We start from the raw sequence: 21,096 nt of genomic DNA on the forward strand, positions 1-21,096 counted from the left end.
TTCCTTAAGAACACAGCACAGATTCCAGCATTTGAAACCTTCTGGTTTACATTTAAATATGAAAAGAAATGTGAATTAATGGCTATTCATGATCACCCGTTGATTACTGTGCATTATATACCAGTTAAAGATTAAGTAATAATATTTAGATATTGTAATTACAAAGGATTTAAAATGTAGGGAGAATTTCCAATATACACTGCTCAAAAAAAAGGGAACACTTAAACAACACAATGTAACTCCAAGTCAATCACACTTCTGTGAAATCAAACTGTCCACTTAGGAAGCAACACTGATTGACAATAAATTTCACATGCTGTTGTGCAAATGGAATAGACAACAGGTGGAAATTATAGGCAATTAGCAAGACACCCCCAATAAAGGAGTGGTTCTGCAGGTGGGGACCACAGACCACTTCTCAGTTCCTATGCTTCCTGACTGATGTTTTGGTCACTTTTGAATGCTGGCAGTGCTTTCACTCTAGTGGTAGCATGAGACGGAGTCTACAACCCACACAAGTGGCTCAGGTAGTGCAGCTCATCCAGGATGGCACATCAATGCGAGCTGTGGCAAGAAGGTTTGCTGTGTCTGTCAGCGTAGTGTCCAAAGCATGGAGGCGCTACCAGGAGACATGCCAGTACATCAGGAGACGTGGAGGAGGCCGTAGGAGGGCAACAACCCAGCAGCAGGACCACTACCTCCGCCTTTGTGCAAGGAGGAGCAGGGGAAGCACTGCCAGAGCCCTGCAAAATGACCTCCAGCAGGCCACAAATGTGCATGTGTCTGCTCAAACGGTCAGAAACAGACTCCATGAGGGTGGTATGAGGGCCCGACGTCCACAGGTGGGGGTTGTGCTTACAGCCCAACACCGTGCAGGACGTTTGGCATTTGCCAGAGAACACCAAGATTGGCAAATTCGCCACTGGCGCCCTGTGCTCTTCACAGATGAAAGCAGGTTCACACTGAGCACGTGACAGACGTGACAGAGTCTGGAGACGCCGTGGAGAACATTCTACTGCCTGCAACATCCTCCAGCATGACCGGTTTGGTGGTGGGTCAGTCATGGTGTGGGGTGGCATTTCTTTGGGGGGCCGCACAGCCCTCCATGTGCTCGCCAGAGGTAGCCTGACTGCCATTAGGTACCGAGATGAGATCCTCAGACTCCTTGTGAGACCATATGCTGGTGCGGTTGGCCCTGGGTTCCTCCTAATGCAAGACAATGCTAGACCTCATGTGGCTGGAGTGTGTCAGCAGTTCCTGCAAGAGGAAGGCATTGATGCTATGGACTGGCCCACCCGTTCCCCAGACCTGAATCCAATTGAGCACATCTGGGACATCATGTCTCACTCCATCCACCAACGCCACATTGCACCACAGACTGTCCAGGAGTTGGCGGATGCTTTAGTCCAGGTCTGGGAGGAGATCCCTCAGGAGACCATCCGCCACCTCATCAGGAGCATGCCCAGGCGTTGTAGGGAGGTCGTACAGGCACGTGGAGGCCACACAAACTACTGAGCCTCATTTTGACTTGTTTTAAGGACATTACATCAAAGTTGGATCAGCCTGTAGTGTGGTTTTCCACTTTAATTTTGAGTGTGACTCCAAATCCAGACCTCCATGGGTTGATAAATTGGATTTCCATTGATTATTTTTGTGTGATTTTGTTGTCAGCACATTCAACTATGTAAAGAAAAAAGTATTTAATAAGATGATTTCTTTCATTCAGATCTAGAATGTGTTGTTTAAGTGTTCCCTTTATTTTTTTGAGCAGTATATATATATAGAATAATTGACAGAAGAGTCAAACTATTCTCAATAGTTGTCTACAAAGGAAGTTATCCATTTTTGGACATATTCCACTTACTAAAATGGAGAGTCTATCAAGACTAACTAATCCAGATTAGTCATTAGCTACAGTATGCCTGACAAGTTAATCAAGATAATTAACAATGACAATTTTGTAGAAAATAAACATCAGTATTTAAGAAAAGGGGCTATTGTAAAGTCTATTAAGGAAGGTGGCCTGAATGCAATTGACTTTGATCCAATGAATGGTACCATTAAGTTAAAATGGTTACAATGTTTTATTCAAAAATATATTATATTTCATTCACAAATGTTTCTGGAAAAATACCGCTGTTTATTGTCTTCTTAAACGAGGTAAAGTTATATAAACAATCTTTAAAATTGGTTAAATCCAAACAAGCCCTTGATGTTTATAATAATCTCTGTAATTTGATTCCTGAATAGACCACCTGTGTACTTAAAAAAAAAAAAATTTGCTCAGTATGTTGTATTGTGTCAGAAGTGTATGGAACAGAGATGAAAAACCAACCTCAAAGTTAATCTGAACTGCAGGATAAAGACACAGTGTGATATTATTATCAGAGATATTATTTTATTTTTGGAATCCGTCAGGATTCGACTCCTGTGGTATTATGAACATACATAAAATGAGACTTGAAAAATGTGTTGAATTACAGGAAATTAAAACTACTAAATGTTCTCTTCACGCGTAATGTGTAGAATTACAGAAAATGAGCTTAAAACTGCACATTTTTCTCTCCGCCAAAAAAAAAGGCTGTGAACAGTTGGAACAGTTTGGGGTTGCATGGGTTGCAAAGTGGAGGTTTGTTACTACGCTGATAAAGGACAATATCCATCCGGACCTTTGCCACCTAGGAAATGTGTTTGACTGGACTGGAGTACCTCTGCTATAGACCTACAACACATAAATGTCTCCTAAACTACCATGCATAAGGATACTTTCTGTCACTAACACTAAATCTAAATCACATAAAAACGAAATAGAAATGTTTTTTTTTTCCAAATTGAAACCAAATATTTGAGCCAGTTTGCTACAGCAGGAAAATAATCCTGCAGCGTCAGGAAATGTGAATTATTATGTGGATTATAAATAATGGACATTGTAGGGGTTGATACATTTTTCATTAGTGCAAATAAAGTCTGAAAGTGGAAATTACAAACTTTAGAAGCCTCTTTAAAACTGAAATACACTAGAAGTTTGCATTTCCTGCTATGCAGTAAAAATTCTCAGAAAAAAAATAGTGATCACATTAAGATCCTACATATGTAGTAAATCAAGTCTGAAAAGTAACTGAAACTAAACTGAATCCCCCCCACCCCCCCTAAAAAACGAATAGAAATAAAAAAACGAATAGAAAATCACTAAACTATAGTAACCTTAGATGACATCACAATGTTGCCATGCCAATTATTTACGTGTTCCATTCTAGATCTCCCTGTGTTAACATCAGAGCAGCATGGCTGTACTAAAACACTCGGACTCTCTGAGCTCAGCATAATAACACTATATGAAGCATGAAATAAGTACCATATAATACTAATCTGCAACAAAAAAAAATCACAAAAAAATCACACACACCGCCATGACGTGTTTACAATACCGCGTTGGTAATACAACATTATTTATTTGTTAGACCAAACAGGAAAAACGTTTGTGTGAGCATTTGAAATTAGATCAGGATCAAACTAGCAGGATCGAAAAATGTTAGCTAGGTAGTCCAACATTCTCCCCGACATGCAACCGACATGCAACCATCCCAAAGGCGGGGGAGAAAGGATGGTGATCTTTTGCCGGCCACATCCCAAGTAGTTGCACCTGATTCATCCTAGCTAGTCACACGCAGGGTAGCATAGTGGTTAGAGCGTTGGACTAGTAACCGAAAGGTTGCAAGATTGAATCCCTGAGCCGACAAGGTACAATTCTGTCATTCTGCCCCTGAACAAGGTAGTTAACCCACTGTTCCTAGGCCGTCATTGAAAATAAGAATTTGTTCTTAACTGACTTGCCTTGTTAAATGAAGGTATATTTAAAAAATTAAAAAATACAGAATAATAATCAAGCATTGTGTCAATGTTGATGACAGTTTGGAAACTGGAGGTAGGCTGTTTCCCTGCTACGTTGGGAAGTCACTCACAAATGTATCTTTGATACTGATGTTATTAGCAACTTCTGGAGACAGTGTGGAGTAACTACTGAAATTAGCTTTAGCTTGGTACAGAGCATCAATGCAACCAGACTGAAAACAATGACCAGAAACTGCAATAATTTTCTAGCAATCCATGTGTCTAAGTATTAGCTAGGCAGCCACTTATTAGTCTCCTATTTAAATCGTACTTCAGTTCATGAAAATAACTATCTAGCCAGCTAGATAACAAACTAAACAAGCTAGCCAGCTACCTATCCCCGTTGTCCCAAGCTAACCATTATAAGCAGCTAGCTTCATCTGGCTAGTGTGACTTGACCGGACCGGGTCTGACCATCATCAACCAAACATGAAAACTGTCTTATAAATTAGGGGTATTTTAGATGACGACACCTAGCTAGATAGTTAGCTAGCTAATTATAACTACAGAAACAGATGATGTCGTTTTGCCATGTTTTTAGGGGAGAACATTGTTTTGTATCCATTTGCTAGCTAGACTTCCCTGTGGCTCAGTTGGTAGAGCATGGTGTTTGCAACGCCAGCATGGTGTTTGCAACGCCAGGGTTGTGGGTTCGATTCCCACAGGGGGCCAATACAAAAAACAAGAAACAAAAAATGTATGAAATGTATACATTCACTACTGTAAGTCACTCTGGATAAGAGCGTCTGCTAAAATGTAAATGCTATTAAACTTTTTTTTCTGACCAGAGCTTAGAAGTGTGAGTCTGCCTTGTGCCGCGAGACAAAACTTTACCAGCATCATAGCATGCGTATAGGTGAATCCCTCTGAAATATGAGTCGTAGCGTAATCAATGTGTAATAACTCCGTAAAGAATGAATGAACGTGTCAAATTCTTATGTGACATGCAGTCATATTCAGGTCCTGATTGGTCAAAAAGCTTATTTGACGCGTCAAAATTGTGTTATTTTTGTGTATCATGTATCTTTTTTTTTTACCCAAACGGTATTCCATACTCAGCAGGCCTATAGCACAACACTGACTCTCTAAGGCTTCTAATACTGTACAACCATGACGAGAGAGGCAGGCATTCTCATCACACCTGGGGTCAAGCAGCATTTGTATAATTTTTTCAAATACTTTGAGCATTTGATTAAGCCTGCCTGAAGTGCCAGATGTGCTTACACTTTTGGCTCTATTCTATTGGTTTCATTGCTCCAGTCAAGCTTAATCAAACGCAGTTAAAGTAATTGAAAGACAACAAATACTATTTGGATCCAGGTCGGTCACTCACTCAGTTTATTCAGCACTGATGGCGCTCTCCTATCCTGACGGTTAAATGGTGTCCAATGCAATTACTGTACCTCCCTGTCCTCCCTCGGTATCGTCCCTCCCTCCCTCCCTTCGTATCCTCCCTCCCTGTGCTTCCCTCCGTATCCTCCCTCCCTCCTTCCCTGTCCTTCCCTCTGTATCCTCCCTCCCTCTGTATCTTCCCTGTTCTCATTCCCCCTTGCCTCCCTCGCTTTCTTCCCTCGCTGTCCTCCCCCTCTCCCTCCCTGTCCTCCCTCTCTCCCTCCCTCTCGCCCTACCTCCCTCCCGATCCTCCCTCCCTCTCTCTCTCTCTCCATCTCTATCCCCTCCTCTCGCCCTCCCTGTCCTCCCTCGCTACCTCCCTCCCCCTTCCTGCCCTCCCTCTCCTTCCTCTCTCCCTCCCTGTCATTCCTCTCTCCCTCCCTGTCCTCTCTCCCTGTCCTCCCTCTCTCCCTCCCTATCCCTCCTTTAAACAAAACCATTTATTCAAATGTTAAAAACAAAAACAATGTAAATCTTTCTGATAAACATTGCAGCTCTGACATGATGATGTGAGTGTTTACATGGCAACAGAGTTAGGTTTAGTGTTGTGGTTTACATGGCAACAGAGTTAGGTTTAGTGTTGTGTTTACATGGCAACAGAGTTAGGTTTAGTGTTGTGGTTTACATGGCAACAGAGTTAGGTTTAGTGTTGTGGTTTACATGGCAACAGAGTTAGGTTTAGTGTTGTGGTTTACATGGCAACAGAGTTAGGTTTAGTGTTGTGGTTTACATGGCAACAGAGTTAGGTTTAGTGTTGTGGTTTACATGGCAACAGAGTTAGGTTTAGTGTTGTGGTTTACATGGCAACAGAGTTAGGTTTAGTGTTGTGGTTTACATGGCAACAGAGTTAGGTTTAGTGTTGTGTTTACATGGCAACAGAGTTAGGTTTAGTGTTGTGGTTTACATGGCAACAGGGTTGGGTTATGGTTTACATGGAAACAGGGTTAGGGTTTACCTGGCAACAGGGTTAGGGTTGTGGTTTACATGGCAACAGGGTTAGGGTTATGGTTTACATGGCAACAGGGTTAGGGTTATGGCTTACATGGCAACAGGGATAGGATTAGGGTTGTGGTTTACATGGCAACAACAGATGACTCAGGCTATTTGACTCTGCTGCACCTGTACTCAGTTGAATATTAACTTTGTATGCAAATTATTACACTGTTTACACGGTCTTTGTGCAGAAAAACAACACTTAGAAAAAGGCCTATTGAGATTACTGTAAGGATAACTACACCAAAAGGCTTTTCACCCCCATTTGACCCCTGAAATAAAATATGATATTTCTCACTACTAGTGTTGCCACACTTAATGTCAGTGTATTATTTTACCAGACTAACCCCTAACTCCTAACCCCTAACTCTAACCCCTAACCCTTACCCCTAACCCTTACCCCTAACCCTTACCCTAACCCCTAACCCTTACCCTAACCCCTAACCCTTACCCTAACCCTAAACCCCTAACCCCTAACCCTAACCCCTAACCCTTACCCTAACCCTAAACCCCTAACCCCTAACCCAAACCCCTAACCCGAACCCCTAACCCTAAACCCCTAACCCTTACCCTAACCCTAATCCTAATCCTAACCCTAACCCCTACCCTAACCCCTAACCCCTTCCCCTAACCAGAACCCCTAACCCTAACCCCTACCCTAACCCCTAACCCTTACCCTAACCCCTTACCCTAATCCCTAACACTAACCCTAACCCCTACCCTAACCCCTTACCCTAACCCCTAACCCTAACCCCTACCCTAACCCTTACCCTAACCCCTTACCAGAACCCCTAACCCTAACCCCTACCCTAACCCCTAACCCTTACCCTAACCCCTTACCCTAACCCCTAACACTAACCCTAACCCCTACCCTAACCCCTAACCCTTACCCTAACCCCTTACCCTAAACCCTAACACTAACCCTAACCCCTAACCCTTACCCTAACCCCTTACCCTAACCCCTAACCCTAGCAGACTGAAAATCTCTCCTGAAGTCATGGACTCTGATGATTCCACCATCGTTCCTGTACCCAAGAAAGCGAAGGTAACTGAACCAAATGACTTCCGTCATCATGAAGTGTATTGAGAGGTTGGTTAAGGACCATATCTCTTCCATCTTACCTGACACCGTAGACCCACGGCAATTTGCACACCGGCCCCAAAGCAGATCCATGAACAACGCAATTGGCATTGGCATTGGCATTACCCTATCCCACCTGGACAAAAGGAATACCTATGTATGAATACCGTTCATCGACTTCAGCTCAGCCTTCAACAAACTTTTTCACTCGGGGCCACCCTTCCAGCATTGGGGAACACCCCCCCCCCCCCATGTCTATTTCTATGGCCACAAGCACTGTTCATAACACAAACTGTTCACATCCCTCTTGTTGGTGGAGAGAATTTTGTAGGTTTAAAGCACATTTTCTTGCAACTCTACACATTTTTCCATGTCTAATTTGTATTCATGTGATATTTAAGTAAATCAAACATTACTACAATATGTTTGGGCTAAAAAAACTAAACAAAAAAAATGTTAGCTGACGTTTTATAGTTAATCTGGACATTTCATGTTATAAATCTCTCTCTGTAAGGTTTGTAATGACGGACATGACAAGAGGAACTGATGATGCAATACCCAATATTAGAAATGGTACCTTGTACATTCTACTATTACAACTTTCAAGAGCAAGTTTAAAACCGGACTAAGTTCCTTCTTCCAAATTATTATTATTATAAATTTTTTGTGTTTGGGGGGGGACTCCCTGCCGACCCCTCCTGCCCCACAGTTAGGAAATCAGACCTTAGAGACTTCTGTTCATGTACATAGTCATTGAACACTGGTCACTTTAATAATGCTCACATAGTATTTATATATCTACTGCTGTACTAAATTGAAATAAATTCAACATTTTGGAATTATGCTTGTTGACATTTACTGCCACCTGCAGGTGCATGTAGGTGGGGGTAAAGTGACTATGCATAGATAATAAACAGCAAGTAGCAACAGTGTAAAAACAAAGGGGGGGGGGGCACAATGTAAATAGTCCGGGTGGCCATTTCACCCGGATTTCATCAATGCCATTGGATGAATCCCGGAACATATTCCAGTCTGTGCTGCAAAACAGTCCTGTAGCGTAGCTTCAGCGTCATCTGACCACTTCCGTATTGAGCGAGTCACTGGTACTTCCTGCTTTAGTTTTTGCTTGTAAGCAGGAATCAGGAGGGTAGAATTATGGTTAGATTTTCCAAATGGAGGGAGAGCTTTGTACGCGTCTCTGTGTGTGGAGTACAGGTGGTCTTGAGTTTTTTTTCCCTCTGGTTGCACATGTGACTTGCTGGTAGAATTTAGGTAAAACTGATTTAAGTTTGCCTGCATTAAAGTCCCCGGCCACTAGGAGCGCCGCTTCTGGATGAGCATTTTCTTGTTTGCTTATGGCCTTATACAGTTCGTTAAGTGCGGTCTTAGTGCCAGCATCGGTTTGTGGTGGTAAATAGATGGCTACAAAAAATATAGATGAGAACTCTCCTGGTAGATAGTGTGGTCTACAGCTTATCATGAGGTACTCTACCTCAGGTGAGCAATACCTCGAGACTTCCTTAATATTAGACATTGAGTACAAGCTGTTATTGACAAATAAACACACACCCCCACCCCTCGTCTTACCAGACGTAGCAGTTCTGTCCTGCCGATGAACGGGTTACCCAACCAACTGTATATTATCTGCGTCGTCGTTCAACCACGACTCGGTGAAACATAAGATACAATAGTTTTTAATGTCCCGTTGATAGGATAATCTCGAACAGAGATCATCCAGTTTATTCTCCAGTGATTGCATGTTGGCCAATAGAATGGATGGTAGAGGTGGGTTACCCACTTGCCGACGAATTCTCACAAGGCACCCCGAACTCTGTCCCCTGTATTTCCGTCTTTTCTTCACGCAAATGACAAGGATTTGGGCCTGGTCTCTGAGAAGCAGTATATAATTCACGTTGTACCCATTAAAGAAAAAATCTTCGTCCAGTTCGATGTGAGTAATCGCTGTTCTGATATCCCGAAGCTTTTTTTGGTCATAAGAGACGATAGCAGCAACATAAATTTCAAACAATGCGAGAAAACAAAGAAAATAGCACAGTTGGTTAGGAGCCTGTAAAACGGCAGCCATCCCCTCCAGCGCCTCTGCCTCTCTGGCTGCGATCAAATGCTGCTTTTTGTATTTGCTTTCTAGACTCTATCAATCAATCAATCATCTCCTGCTGCTCCGATCTGCTTTCTAGACCCTATCAATCAATCATTCTCTATTGGCAACATAGCCTGCTGAAACTCAATTGAGATGGAGAGAGAGAGAGAGAGAGAGAGAGAGAGAGAGAGAGAGAGAGAGAGAGAGAGAGAGAGAGAGAGAGAGGGAGGGAGTGGATAGGGGAAGGAGGCATGACAGTCTCTCCCTGTTTAACACACAGGCCACGACAGACATCGCTGCCTTCAGTAGGGAGATGCAAACAAGCTTTCACTTTTCCCCCAAATGCATGTCAGTGTCCACCATGATGGCTAACAGGATCAATAAAGAGCACAGAGACAGACAGACAGACAGCTAGCTAGTACCTATCCATGAGCAGACAGACAGACAGCTAGCTAGTATCTATCCATGAGCAGAGTGACAGACAACTAGCTAGTATCTATCCATGAAAACAGACAGACAGACAGCTAGCTAGTATCTATCCATGAGCAGACAGACAGACAGCTAGCTAGTATCTATCCATGAGCAGACAGACAGACAGCTAGCTAGTATCTATCCATGAAAACAGACAGACAGACAGCTAGCTAGTATCTATCCATGAACACTGAGAAGGAGAGACAACTAGCTGGTAGTTACCTATGAACACTGAGGAGAGACAACTAGCTGGTAGTTACCTATGAACACTGAGAAGGAGAGACAACTAGCTGGTAGTTACCCATGAACACTGAGAAGGAGAGACAACTAGCTGGTAGTTACCCATGAACACTGAGAAGGAGAGACAACTAGCTGGTAGTTACCCATGAACACTGAGAAGGAGAGACAACTAGCTGGTAGTTACCCATGAACACTGAGAAGGAGAGACAACTAGCTGGTAGTTACCTATGAACACTGAGAAGGAGAGACAACTAGCTGGTAGTTACCTATGAACACTGAGAAGGAGAGACAACTAGCTGGTAGTTACCTATGAACACTGAGAAGGAGAGACAACTAGCTGGTAGTTACCTATGAACACTGAGAAGGAGAGACAACTAGCTGGTAGTTACCTATGAACACTGAGAAGGAGAGACAACTAGCTGGTAGTTACCTATGAACACTGAGGAGAGACAACTAGCTGGTAGTTACCTATGAACACTGAGAAGGAGAGACAACTAGCTGGTAGTTACCTATGAACACTGAGAAGGAGAGACAACTAGCTGGTAGTTACCTATGAACACTGAGAAGGAGAGACAACTAGCTGGTAGTTACCTATGAACACTGAGGAGAGACAACTAGCTGGTAGTTACCTATGAACACTGAGAAGGAGAGACAACTAGCTGGTAGTTACCCATGAACACTGAGAAGGAGAGACAACTAGCTGGTAGTTACCTATGAACACTGAGGAGAGACAACTAGCTGGTAGTTACCTATGAACACTGAGAAGGAGAGACAACTAGCTGGTAGTTACCTATGAACACTGAGAAGGAGAGACAACTAGCTGGTAGTTACCCATGAACACTGAGAAGGAGAGACAACTAGTTGGTAGTTACCTATGAACACTGAGAAGGAGAGACAACTAGCTGGTAGTTACCTATGAACACTGAGGAGAGACAACTAGCTGGTAGTTACCTATGAACACTGAGAAGGAGAGACAACTAGCTGGTAGTTACCTATGAACACTGAGAAGGAGAGACAACTAGCTGGTAGTTACCTATGAACACTGAGAAGGAGAGACAACTAGTTGGTAGTTACCTATGAACACTGAGAAGGAGAGACAACTAGCTGGTAGTTACCTATGAACACTGAGAAGGAGAGACAACTAGCTGGTAGTTACCTATGAACACTGAGAAGGAGAGACAACTAGCTGGTAGTTACCTATGAACACTGAGAAGGAGAGACAACTAGCTGGTAGTTACCTATGAACACTGAGAAGGAGAGACAACTAGCTGGTAGTTACCTATGAACACTGAGAAGGAGAGACAACTAGCTGGTAGTTACCTATGAACACTGAGAAGGAGAGACAACTAGCTGGTAGTTACCTATGAACACTGAGAAGGAGAGACAACTAGCTGGTAGTTACCCATGAACACTGAGAAGGAGAGACAACTAGCTGGTAGTTACCTATGAACACTGAGAAGGAGAGACAACTAGCTGGTAGTTACCCATGAACACTGAGAAGGAGAGACAACTAGCTGGTAGTTACCCATGAACACTGAGAAGGAGAGACAACTAGCTGGTAGTTACCTATGAACACTGAGAAGGAGAGACAACTAGCTGGTAGTTACCCATGAACACTGAGAAGGAGAGACAACTAGCTGGTAGTTACCCATGAACACTGAGAAGGAGAGACAACTAGCTGGTAGTTACCTATGAACACTGAGAAGGAGAGACAACTAGCTGGTAGTTACCCATGAACACTGAGAAGGAGAGACAACTAGCTGGTAGTTACCCATGAACACTGAGAAGGAGAGACAACTAGCTGGTAGTTACCTATGAACACTGAGAAGGAGAGACAACTAGCTGGTAGTTACCCATGAACACTGAGAAGGAGAGACAACTAGCTGGTAGTTACCCATGAACACTGAGAAGGAGAGACAACTAGCTGGTAGTTACCTATGAACACTGAGAAGGAGAGACAACTAGCTGGTAGTTACCTATGAACACTGAGAAGGAGAGACAACTAGCTGGTAGTTACCTATGAACACTGAGAAGGAGAGACAACTAGCTGGTAGTTACCTATGAACACTGAGAAGGAGAGACAACTAGCTGGTAGTTACCTATGAACACTGAGAAGGAGAGACAACTAGCTGGTAGTTACCTATGAACACTGAGAAGGAGAGACAACTAGCTGGTAGTTACCTATGAACACTGAGAAGGAGAGACAACTAGCTGGTAGTTACCTATGAACACTGAGAAGGAGAGACAACTAGCTGGTAGTTACCATGAACACTGAGAAGGAGAGACAACTAGCTGGTAGTTACCCATGAACACTGAGAAGGAGAGACAACTAGCTGGTAGTTACCTATGAACACTGAGAAGGAGAGACAACTAGCTGGTAGTTACCTATGAACACTGAGAAGGAGAGACAACTAGCTGGTAGTTACCTATGAACACTGAGAAGGAGAGACAACTAGCTGGTAGTTACCTATGAACACTGAGAAGGAGAGACAACTAGCTGGTAGTTACCTATGAACACTGAGAAGGAGAGACAACTAGCTGGTAGTTACCTATGAACACTGAGAAGGAGAGACAACTAGCTGGTAGTTACCTATGAACACTGAGAGGAGAGACAACTAGCTGGTAGTTACCTATGAACACTGAGAAGGAGAGACAACTAGCTGGTAGTTACCTATGAACACTGAGAAGGAGAGACAACTAGCTGGTAGTTACCTATGAACACTGAGAAGGAGAGACAACTAGCTGGTAGTTACCTATGAACACTGAGAAGGAGAGACAACTAGCTGGTAGTTACCTATGAACACTGAGAAGGAGAGACAACTAGCTGGTAGTTACCTATGAACACTGAGAAGGAGAGACAACTAGCTGGTAGTTACCCATGAACACTGAGAAGGAGAGACAACTAGCTGGTAGTTACCTATGAACACTGAGAAGGAGAGACAACTAGCTGGTAGTTACCTATGAACACTGAGAAGGAGAGACAACTAGCTGGTAGTTACCCATGAACACTGAGAAGGAGAGACAACTAGCTGGTAGTTACCTATGAACACTGAGAAGGAGAGACAACTAGCTGGTAGTTACCTATGAACACTGAGGAGAGACAACTAGCTGGTAGTTACCTATGAACACTGAGGAGAAACAACTAGCTGGTAGTTACCTATGAACACTGAGGAGAGACAACTAGCTGGTAGTTACCTATGAACACTGAGGAGAGACAACTAGCTGGTAGTTACCTATGAACACTGAGAAGGAGAGACAACTAGCTGGTAGTTACCCATGAACACTGAGAAGGAGAGACAACTAGCTGGTAGTTACCTATGAACACTGAGGAGAGACAACTAGCTGGTAGTTACCCATGAACACTGAGAAGGAGAGACAACTAGCTGGTAGTTACCCATGAACACTGAGAAGGAGAGACAACTAGCTGGTAGTTACCTATGAACACTGAGAAGGAGAGACAACTAGCTGGTAGTTACCTATGAACACTGAGAAGGAGAGACAACTAGCTGGTAGTTACCCATGAACACTGAGAAGGAGAGACAACTAGCTGGTAGTTACCTATGAACACTGAGGAGAGACAACTAGTTGGTAGTTACCTATGAACACTGAGAAGGAGAGACAACTAGTTGGTAGTTACCTATGAACACTGAGAAGGAGAGACAACTAGCTGGTAGTTACCCATGAACACTGAGGAGAGACAACTAGCTGGTAGTTACCTATGAACACTGAGAAGGAGAGACAACTAGCTGGTAGTTACCTATGAACACTGAGAAGGAGAGACAACTAGTTGGTAGTTACCCATGTTCTGTTTTGAAGAGTTTGGAGGTAAAGCCCCCTTCATAAGCCGTGTACATTGGAAAAGCCCCTACACTCCGCCCAGCAACCCTTGTCCAGAAGGACTTGACGCAATGAGACACATGGGAAACAGAAGCCCAATTTATTGTGAATGGCTGGAGACGATCCTTCTACAGGGGACAGCTTGGATTCCCCCTAGCAGTTCCGGTATGTCAGATGCTTTCAGCCCCAATCCATAAATGAATCAAGAGCTCTTAACGTTTAAGTCAAGATACTGTACACCCTCCTCCAGCTTCCCACTCATCCCTAGGCAAGACTAATACACACACACACACACACACACACACACACACACACACACACACACACACACACACACACACACACACACACACACACACACACACACACACACACACACACACACACACACACACACACACACACACACACACACACACACACACACACACAGCCCAGTGATGTTGTGGTAAGTAAATAGGTGGATAAACATTGATCGCCGTTGGCAGTGAGTAAAGTAATGATCCCTGTACTGTCAATGCATTTTTTTTTCAGAAAAAGTTGTGTAAACGCTCGCGCAAATCTCTCTCTCTCTCTCACACACACACACACACACACACACACACACACACACACACACACACACACACACACACACACACACACACACACACACACACACACACACACACACACACACACACACACACACACACACACACACACACCACCTCAGGACTGAAATAAGTGTAACACGTGTTTAATATTCATTCTTCATTTGTTCCTTGTTTTGACTCAGCTTTGTAACACGACTGTGACACTCACAGCAGCACAGACAGACAGACAGGAGGGAAGTGCAGAGTTACAGTGCTGCATCTGGGTCTCGGTCTGTCAGTCCTTTGTTTGAAGGAGACCCTCGTGTAGATGGCGAGAGCAGGAGTCCCCAGGGCTGTCCATCAGAGAGATGTCAGACAGGTTGTGTGTGTGTGTGTGTGTGTGTGTGTGTGTGTGTGTGTGTGTGTGTGTGTGTGTGTGTGTGTGTGTGTGTGTGTGTGTGTGAATAGGGTATTTGGGGGGGGTCTCTGTCACCCTGCTCATTTCTGTTTCCACATGACAAGTCACATGGGTTCAGCTCAATATCAAGGTCAAGGGTCACTGCTGTGGTTTGTCAGTCTGGGTCCGACCTGGGTTCAAATACATGGGTATTTGTTATTCAAATACTATTTTAAAATACCTTGGTTAAATACATGGGTTAAATACCTAGTTAAATGCATGGTTTAAATACCTGGGTTAAATGCATGGTTTAAATACCTGGGTTAAATACCTGGGTTAAATGCATGGTTTAAATACCTGGGTTAAATACCTGGGTTAAATGCATGGGTTAAATACCTGGGTTAAATGCATGGGTTAAATACCTTGGTTAAATACCTGGGTTAAATGCATGGGTAAATACCTGGGTTAAATGCATGGGTTAAATACCTTGGTTAAATACCTGGGTTAAATGCATGGGTAAATACCTGGGTTAAATGCCTGGGTTAAATGCCTGGGTTAAATGCCTGGGTTTAATATATTGGTTCAATGCCTGGGTTAAATGTCTGGGTTAAATGTATGGGTTAAATGCCTGGGTTAAATGTATGGGTGTGTATTTGAGTCAGTGTATTTCCAAATACATTCCCAATATTCAACTTATTGTCTTTTAAAATAAAAAACATTTAAATACTAACTTCCAAATTTATTTGAACCCAGGTCTGGTCAGGGTTAGGACAGTCTGTGTTAGGGTTAGGACAGTCTGTTTTTTAGGTTAGTCCAGTATGTGTTAGGGCAGCCCCAGGCCCCAACCCCGACCCCAACCAGCCTCAACCAGGCTCAACCTCAGGCAGCCCCAGCCTCAACCAGCCTCCAGACTCAACCAGCCTCCAGTCTCAACCAGCCACCAGACTCAGTCAGCCTCCAGACTCAGTCAGCCTCCAGCCTGTCAGTCCCAACCTCAGTCAGCCTCCAGCCTCCAGACCATCTGGCAATCCGACAGACTAATCTGGGTTTTCCGGATGCCACGAGAACGCTACCGGCCCCAATGCATAGTGCCAACTGTAAAGTTTGGTGGAGGAGGAATAATGGTCTGGGGATGTTTTTCATGGTTCAGGCCCTTTAGTTCCATTGAAGGGAAATCTTAACGCTACAGCATACAATGACATTCTAGACAATTCTGGGCTTCCAACTTTGTGGCAACAGTTTGGGGAAGGGCCTTTCCTGTTTCAGCATGACAATGCCCCCGTGCACAAAGCGAGGTCCATACAGAAATGGTTTGTCGAGATCGGTGTGGAAGAACTTAACTGGCCTGCACAGAGCTCTGACCTCAACCCCATCGAACACCTTTGGGATGAATTGGAACGTCGACTGCCAGCCAGGCCTAATCGCCCAACATCAGTACCTGACCTCACTAATGCTCTTGTGGCTGAATGGAAGCAAGTCCCCGCAGCAATGTTCCAACATCTAGTGGAAAGCCTTCCCAGAAGAGTGGAGGCTGTTAAAGCAGCAAAGGGTGGGGACCAACTCCATATTAATGCCCATGATTTTTGGAATGAGATGTTCGACGAGCAGGTGTCCACATACTGTTGACCATGTTGTGGATTTATGTAACTCGGTTCATGTGGGGGTGTGAAACCAGTACTTGTGATTGACATCTCTTGGCCTCACAGTAACATACCACATCCTCTTCCATTAGAGCGATCCTCTACATGGTATGATGTAACAATGGACAAGAAGCACAATCCACACACCCAAAAATCAATCTCTCACTTCCTCTGAAATGAATCAGGTGGTTGGGGTGCCTATGCTGTAGACCTCAGCTCCTGTGGGCTTGTTGGGGTTGGATGGCAGGTAACCCTGTCCCCCTCAGCAGCTTCCCCAGAAAAAGAGGACTGAGGTTGGGTAGCGAGAGGCTGGGTAGAGAGAGGAGAGAGGCTGGGTAGAGAGAAGAGAGAGGATGGGTAGAGAGAAGAGAGAGGCTGGGTAGAGAGAAGAGAGAGGCTGGGTAGAGAGAAGAGAGAGGCTGGGTAGAGAGAGGAGAGAGGCTGGGTAGAGAGAAGAGAGAGGCTGGGTAGAGAGAAGAGAGAGGCTGGGTAGAGAGAGGAGAGAGGCTGGGTAGAGAGAGGAGAGAGGCTGGGTAGTGAGAGGAGTGAGGCTGGGTAGAGAGGTGAGGGAGGCTGGGTAGAAAGGTGAGAGAGGCTGGGTAGAGAGAGGAGTGAGGCTGGGTAGAGAGAGGAGAGAGGCTGGGTAGCGAAAGGAGAGAGACTGGGTAGAGTGAGGAAAGAGGCTGGGTAGAGCGAGGAGAGAGGCTGGGAAGAGCGAGGAGAGAGGCTGGGTAGAGAGAAGAGAGAGGCTGGGTAGAGAGAGGAGCGAGGCTGGGTAGAGCGAGGAGAGAGAGGATGGGTAGAGAGGTGAGAGAGGCTGGGTAGAGAGGTGAGAGAGGCTGGGTAGAGAGGGGAGTGAGGCTGGGTAGAGAGAAGAGAGAGGCTGGGTAGAGAGGTGAGAGAGGCTGGGTAGAGAGGTGAGAAAGTATGGGTAGAGAGGTGAGAGAGGCTGGGTAGAGAGGTGAGAGAGGCTGGGTAGAGAGAGGAGACAGGCTGGGTAGAGAGAGGAGGGAGGCTGGGTAGAGAGAGGAGACAGGCTGGGTAGAGAGAGGAGAGAGGCTGGGTAGAGAGAGGAGACAGGGTGGGTAGAGAGAGGAGAGAGGCTGGGTAGAGAGAGGAGAGAGGCTGGGTAGAGAGAGGAGAGAGGCTGGGTAGAGAGAGGAGAGAGGCTGGGTAGAGAGAGGAGAGAGGCTGGGTAGAGAGAGGAGAGAGGCTGGGTAGAGAGAGGAGAGAGGCTGGGTAGAGAGAGGAGAGAGGCTGGGTAGAGAGAGGAGAGAGGCTGGGTAGAGAGAGAGAGAGAGGCTGGGTAGAGAGAGGAGAGAGGCTGGGTAGAGAGAGGAGAGAGGATGGGTAGAGAGAGGAGAGAGGGCTGGGTAGAGAGAGGAGAGAGGCTGGGTAGAGAGAGGAGAGAGGCTGGGTAGAGAGAGGAGAGAGGCTGGGTAGAGAGAGGAGAGAGGCTGGGTAGAGAGAGGAGAGAGGCTGGGTAGAGAGAGGAGAGAGGCTGGGTAGAGAGAGGAGAGAGGCTGGGTAGAGAGAGGAGAGAAGCTGGGTGGAGAGAGGAGAGAGGCTGGGTAGAGAGGTGAGAGAGGCTGGGTAGAGAGAGGAGAGAGGCTGGGTAGAGAGAGGAGAGAGGATGGGTAGAGAGAGGAGAGAGGCTGGGTAGAGAGGTGAGAGAGGCTGGGTAGGGAGGTGAGAGAAGCTGGGTAGAGAGAGGAGAGAAGCTGGGTAGAGAGGTGAGAGAAGCTGGGTAGAGAGGTGAGAGAGGCTGGGTAGAGAGGTGAGAGAAGCTGGGTAGAGAGAGGAGAGAGGCTGGGTAGAGAGAGGAGAGAGGCTGGGTAGAGAGAGGTGAGAGGCTGGGTAGAGAGAGGAGAGAGGCTGGGTAGAGAGAGGAGAGAAGCTGGGTAGAGAGAGGAGAGAGGCTGGGTAGAGAGAGGAGAGAGGCTGGGTAGAGAGAGGAGAGAGGCTGGGTAGAGAAAGGAGAGAGGATGGGTAGAGAGAGGAGAGAGGCTGGGTAGAGAGAGGAGAGAGGCTGGGTAGAGAGAGGAGAGACGATGGGTAGAGAGGTGTGAGAGGCTGGGTAGAGAGAGGAGAGATGATGGTAGAGAGGTGAGAGAGGCTGGGTAGAGAGAGGAGAGAGGCTGGGTAGAGAGAGGAGAGAGGCTGGGTAGAGAGAGGAGAGAAGCTGGGTAGAGAGGTGAGAGAAGCTGGGTAGAGAGAGGAGAGAAGCTGGGTAGAGAGAGGAGAGAGGCTGGGTAGAGAGAGGAGAGAGGCTGGGTAGAGAGAGGAGAGAAGCTGGGTAGAGAGGTGAGAGAAGCTGGGTAGAGAGAGGAGAGAAGCTGGGTAGAGAGAGGAGAGAAGCTGGGTAGAGAGAGGAGAGAAGCTGGGTAGAGAGAGGAGAGAGGCTGGGTAGTGAGAGGAGAGAGGATGGGTAGAGAGAGGAGAGAAGCTGGGTAGAGAGAGGAGAGAGGATGGGTAGAGAGAGGAGAGAAGCTGGGTAGAGAGAGGAGAGAAGCTGGGTAGAGAGAGGAGAGAGGCTGGGTAGAGAGAGGAGAGAGGATGGGTAGAGAGAGGAGAGAGGCTGGGTAGAGAGAGGAGAGAGGATGGGTAGAGAGAGGAGAGAGGCCGGGTAGAGAGAGGAGAGAGGATGGGTAGAGAGAGGTGAGGGAGGCTGGGTAGAGAGAGGAGAGAGGCTGGGTAGAGAGAGGAGAGAGGCTGGGTAGAGAGAGGAGAGAAGCTGGGTAGAGAGAGGAGAGAAGCTGGGTAGAGAGAGGAGAGAGGCTGGGTAGAGAGAGGAGAGAGGATGGGTAGAGAGGTGAGAGAAGCTGGGTAGAGAGAGGAGAGAAGCTGGGTAGAGAGAGGAGAGAGGCTGGGTAGAGAGAGGTGAGAGGCTGGGTAGAGAGAGGAGAGAGGCTGGGTAGAGAGAGGAGAGAAGCTGGGTAGAGAGGTGAGAGAAGCTGGGTAGAGAGAGGAGAGAAGCTGGGTAGAGAGAGGAGAGAGGCTGGGTAGAGAGAGGAGAGAGGATGGGTAGAGAGAGGAGAGAGGCTGGGTAGAGAGAGGAGAGAGGCTGGGTAGAGAGAGGAGAGAGGATGGGTAGAGAGAGGAGAGAGGATGGGTAGAGAGAGGAGAGAAGCTGGTAGCTGGGCAGGGAGTTACATTGCCGGTGACTCAGAAACACAACAGATAAACTACCTTTGACATTACATTTACTGGGAAAATGATAGAGAGTACTAACACGAGCACAAGTTGAACATACGTAGCAACATACACAAGTACAGATGCACACAAATGCGTGTCCGCACACACACACACACACACACACACACACACACACACACACACACACACACACACACACATGAAATAACATAAAGGGACACAGCATGGGGATCCTACAGCAGATAACACTGATGGAAGAGAAGCCGCCATACTGTAGAATCAGAATACAGCAGTCAAAGATGTTATCCTCTCTACCCTCCACAGCGACATGAAACACCCACATGATATTCCCTGCTTACCTTGTGCCTTTATCTCCCATGGCGAGGATTGTTGGGTGGTAGAATCCCTCCTTTTCACCCTCAGTAAATACAGTGTAATACCGTTATGCAGAAAGGCAGAGAGAAACAGAGAGAGAGAGAGAGAGAGAGAGAGAGATAGATAGAGAGAGAGATAGAGAGAGAGAGAGAGATAGAAAGACAGGAAAGGGTGAGAGAAGAATGTTCTGATGTAAAGGGTAGGTGGGTGGGTGGGTGAATTGAAGAGTGGGGGCTCTTCTCAGTTGGATGTGTCTCTCTCTCTGTGCCTTCTGTTCTCAGCGCTCTGTCTCCAGCTCAATGCACATAAAAGGGCATCTCCAGCGATGCCTGAGAAATAGCCTTAATAAGAACAAACAGGTGATTCATCCATACAGCAGTCAGAAGAACATTCAGCGCTCAGCTCAGTTGGGAGAGAGAATCATCCAACAGATTATTGTCAGTAGGAATCTTCCTCGTCTTTCATCTAGGTTCTGTTCACATTGACGCTTTGACTGCTGCTAGCACTCTATGCCTGTCTCTCCCTCTCTCTGCCGAGTACTCTCTCCCCCTCTCTCTGCCGAGTACTCTCTCTCTCTCTCTCTGCCGCGTACTCTCTCTCTCTCCCTGCCAAGCACTCTCTCTCTCTCTCTCCCTGCCAAGCACGCTCTCCCTCTCTCTGCCGAGTACTCTCTCTCTCCCTCTCTCTCTCTCTCCCTGCCAAGCACTCTCTCTCCCTCTCTCTGCCGAGTACTCTCTCTCTCTCAGCCGCGCACTCTCTCTCCCTCTCTCTGCCAAGCACTCTCTCTCTCTCTCTCTCTCCCTGCCAAGCACTCTCTCTCTCTCCCTGCCAAGCACTCTCTCTCTCTCTCTCTCTCCCTGCCAAGCACGCTCTCCCTCTCCCTGTCGCGCACTCTCTCTCCCTGCCAAGCATGGGCTCTCTTTCTCTCTCTCCCCCCTCTCTTTCTC

General features: G+C 46.1%; 1 protein-coding gene across 2 annotated transcripts in view; it reads right to left on the reverse strand.

Moving 5' to 3' along the window:
- The window catches only part of arrb1 (arrestin, beta 1), a 55,626-nt gene extending 34,867 nt beyond the window's left edge, over positions 1-20,759 (reverse strand). Inside the window, exon 1 of one of the 2 annotated variants that reach the window (XM_014215430.2) lies at positions 20,134-20,759. In XM_014215430.2, the coding sequence (XP_014070905.1) occupies positions 20,134-20,153 (20 nt within the window). In that variant the 5' untranslated portion in view covers positions 20,154-20,759. The remainder of the gene's footprint in view (positions 1-20,133) is intronic. The other variant, XM_014215431.2, reaches the window with a different exon arrangement.
- Positions 20,760-21,096: the final 337 nt, after the last annotated feature.

Source organism: Salmo salar, chromosome ssa09 (genome assembly GCF_905237065.1).
Source record: "Salmo salar chromosome ssa09, Ssal_v3.1, whole genome shotgun sequence".
In the NCBI taxonomy this organism is placed as follows: Eukaryota; Metazoa; Chordata; class Actinopteri; order Salmoniformes; family Salmonidae; genus Salmo; species Salmo salar.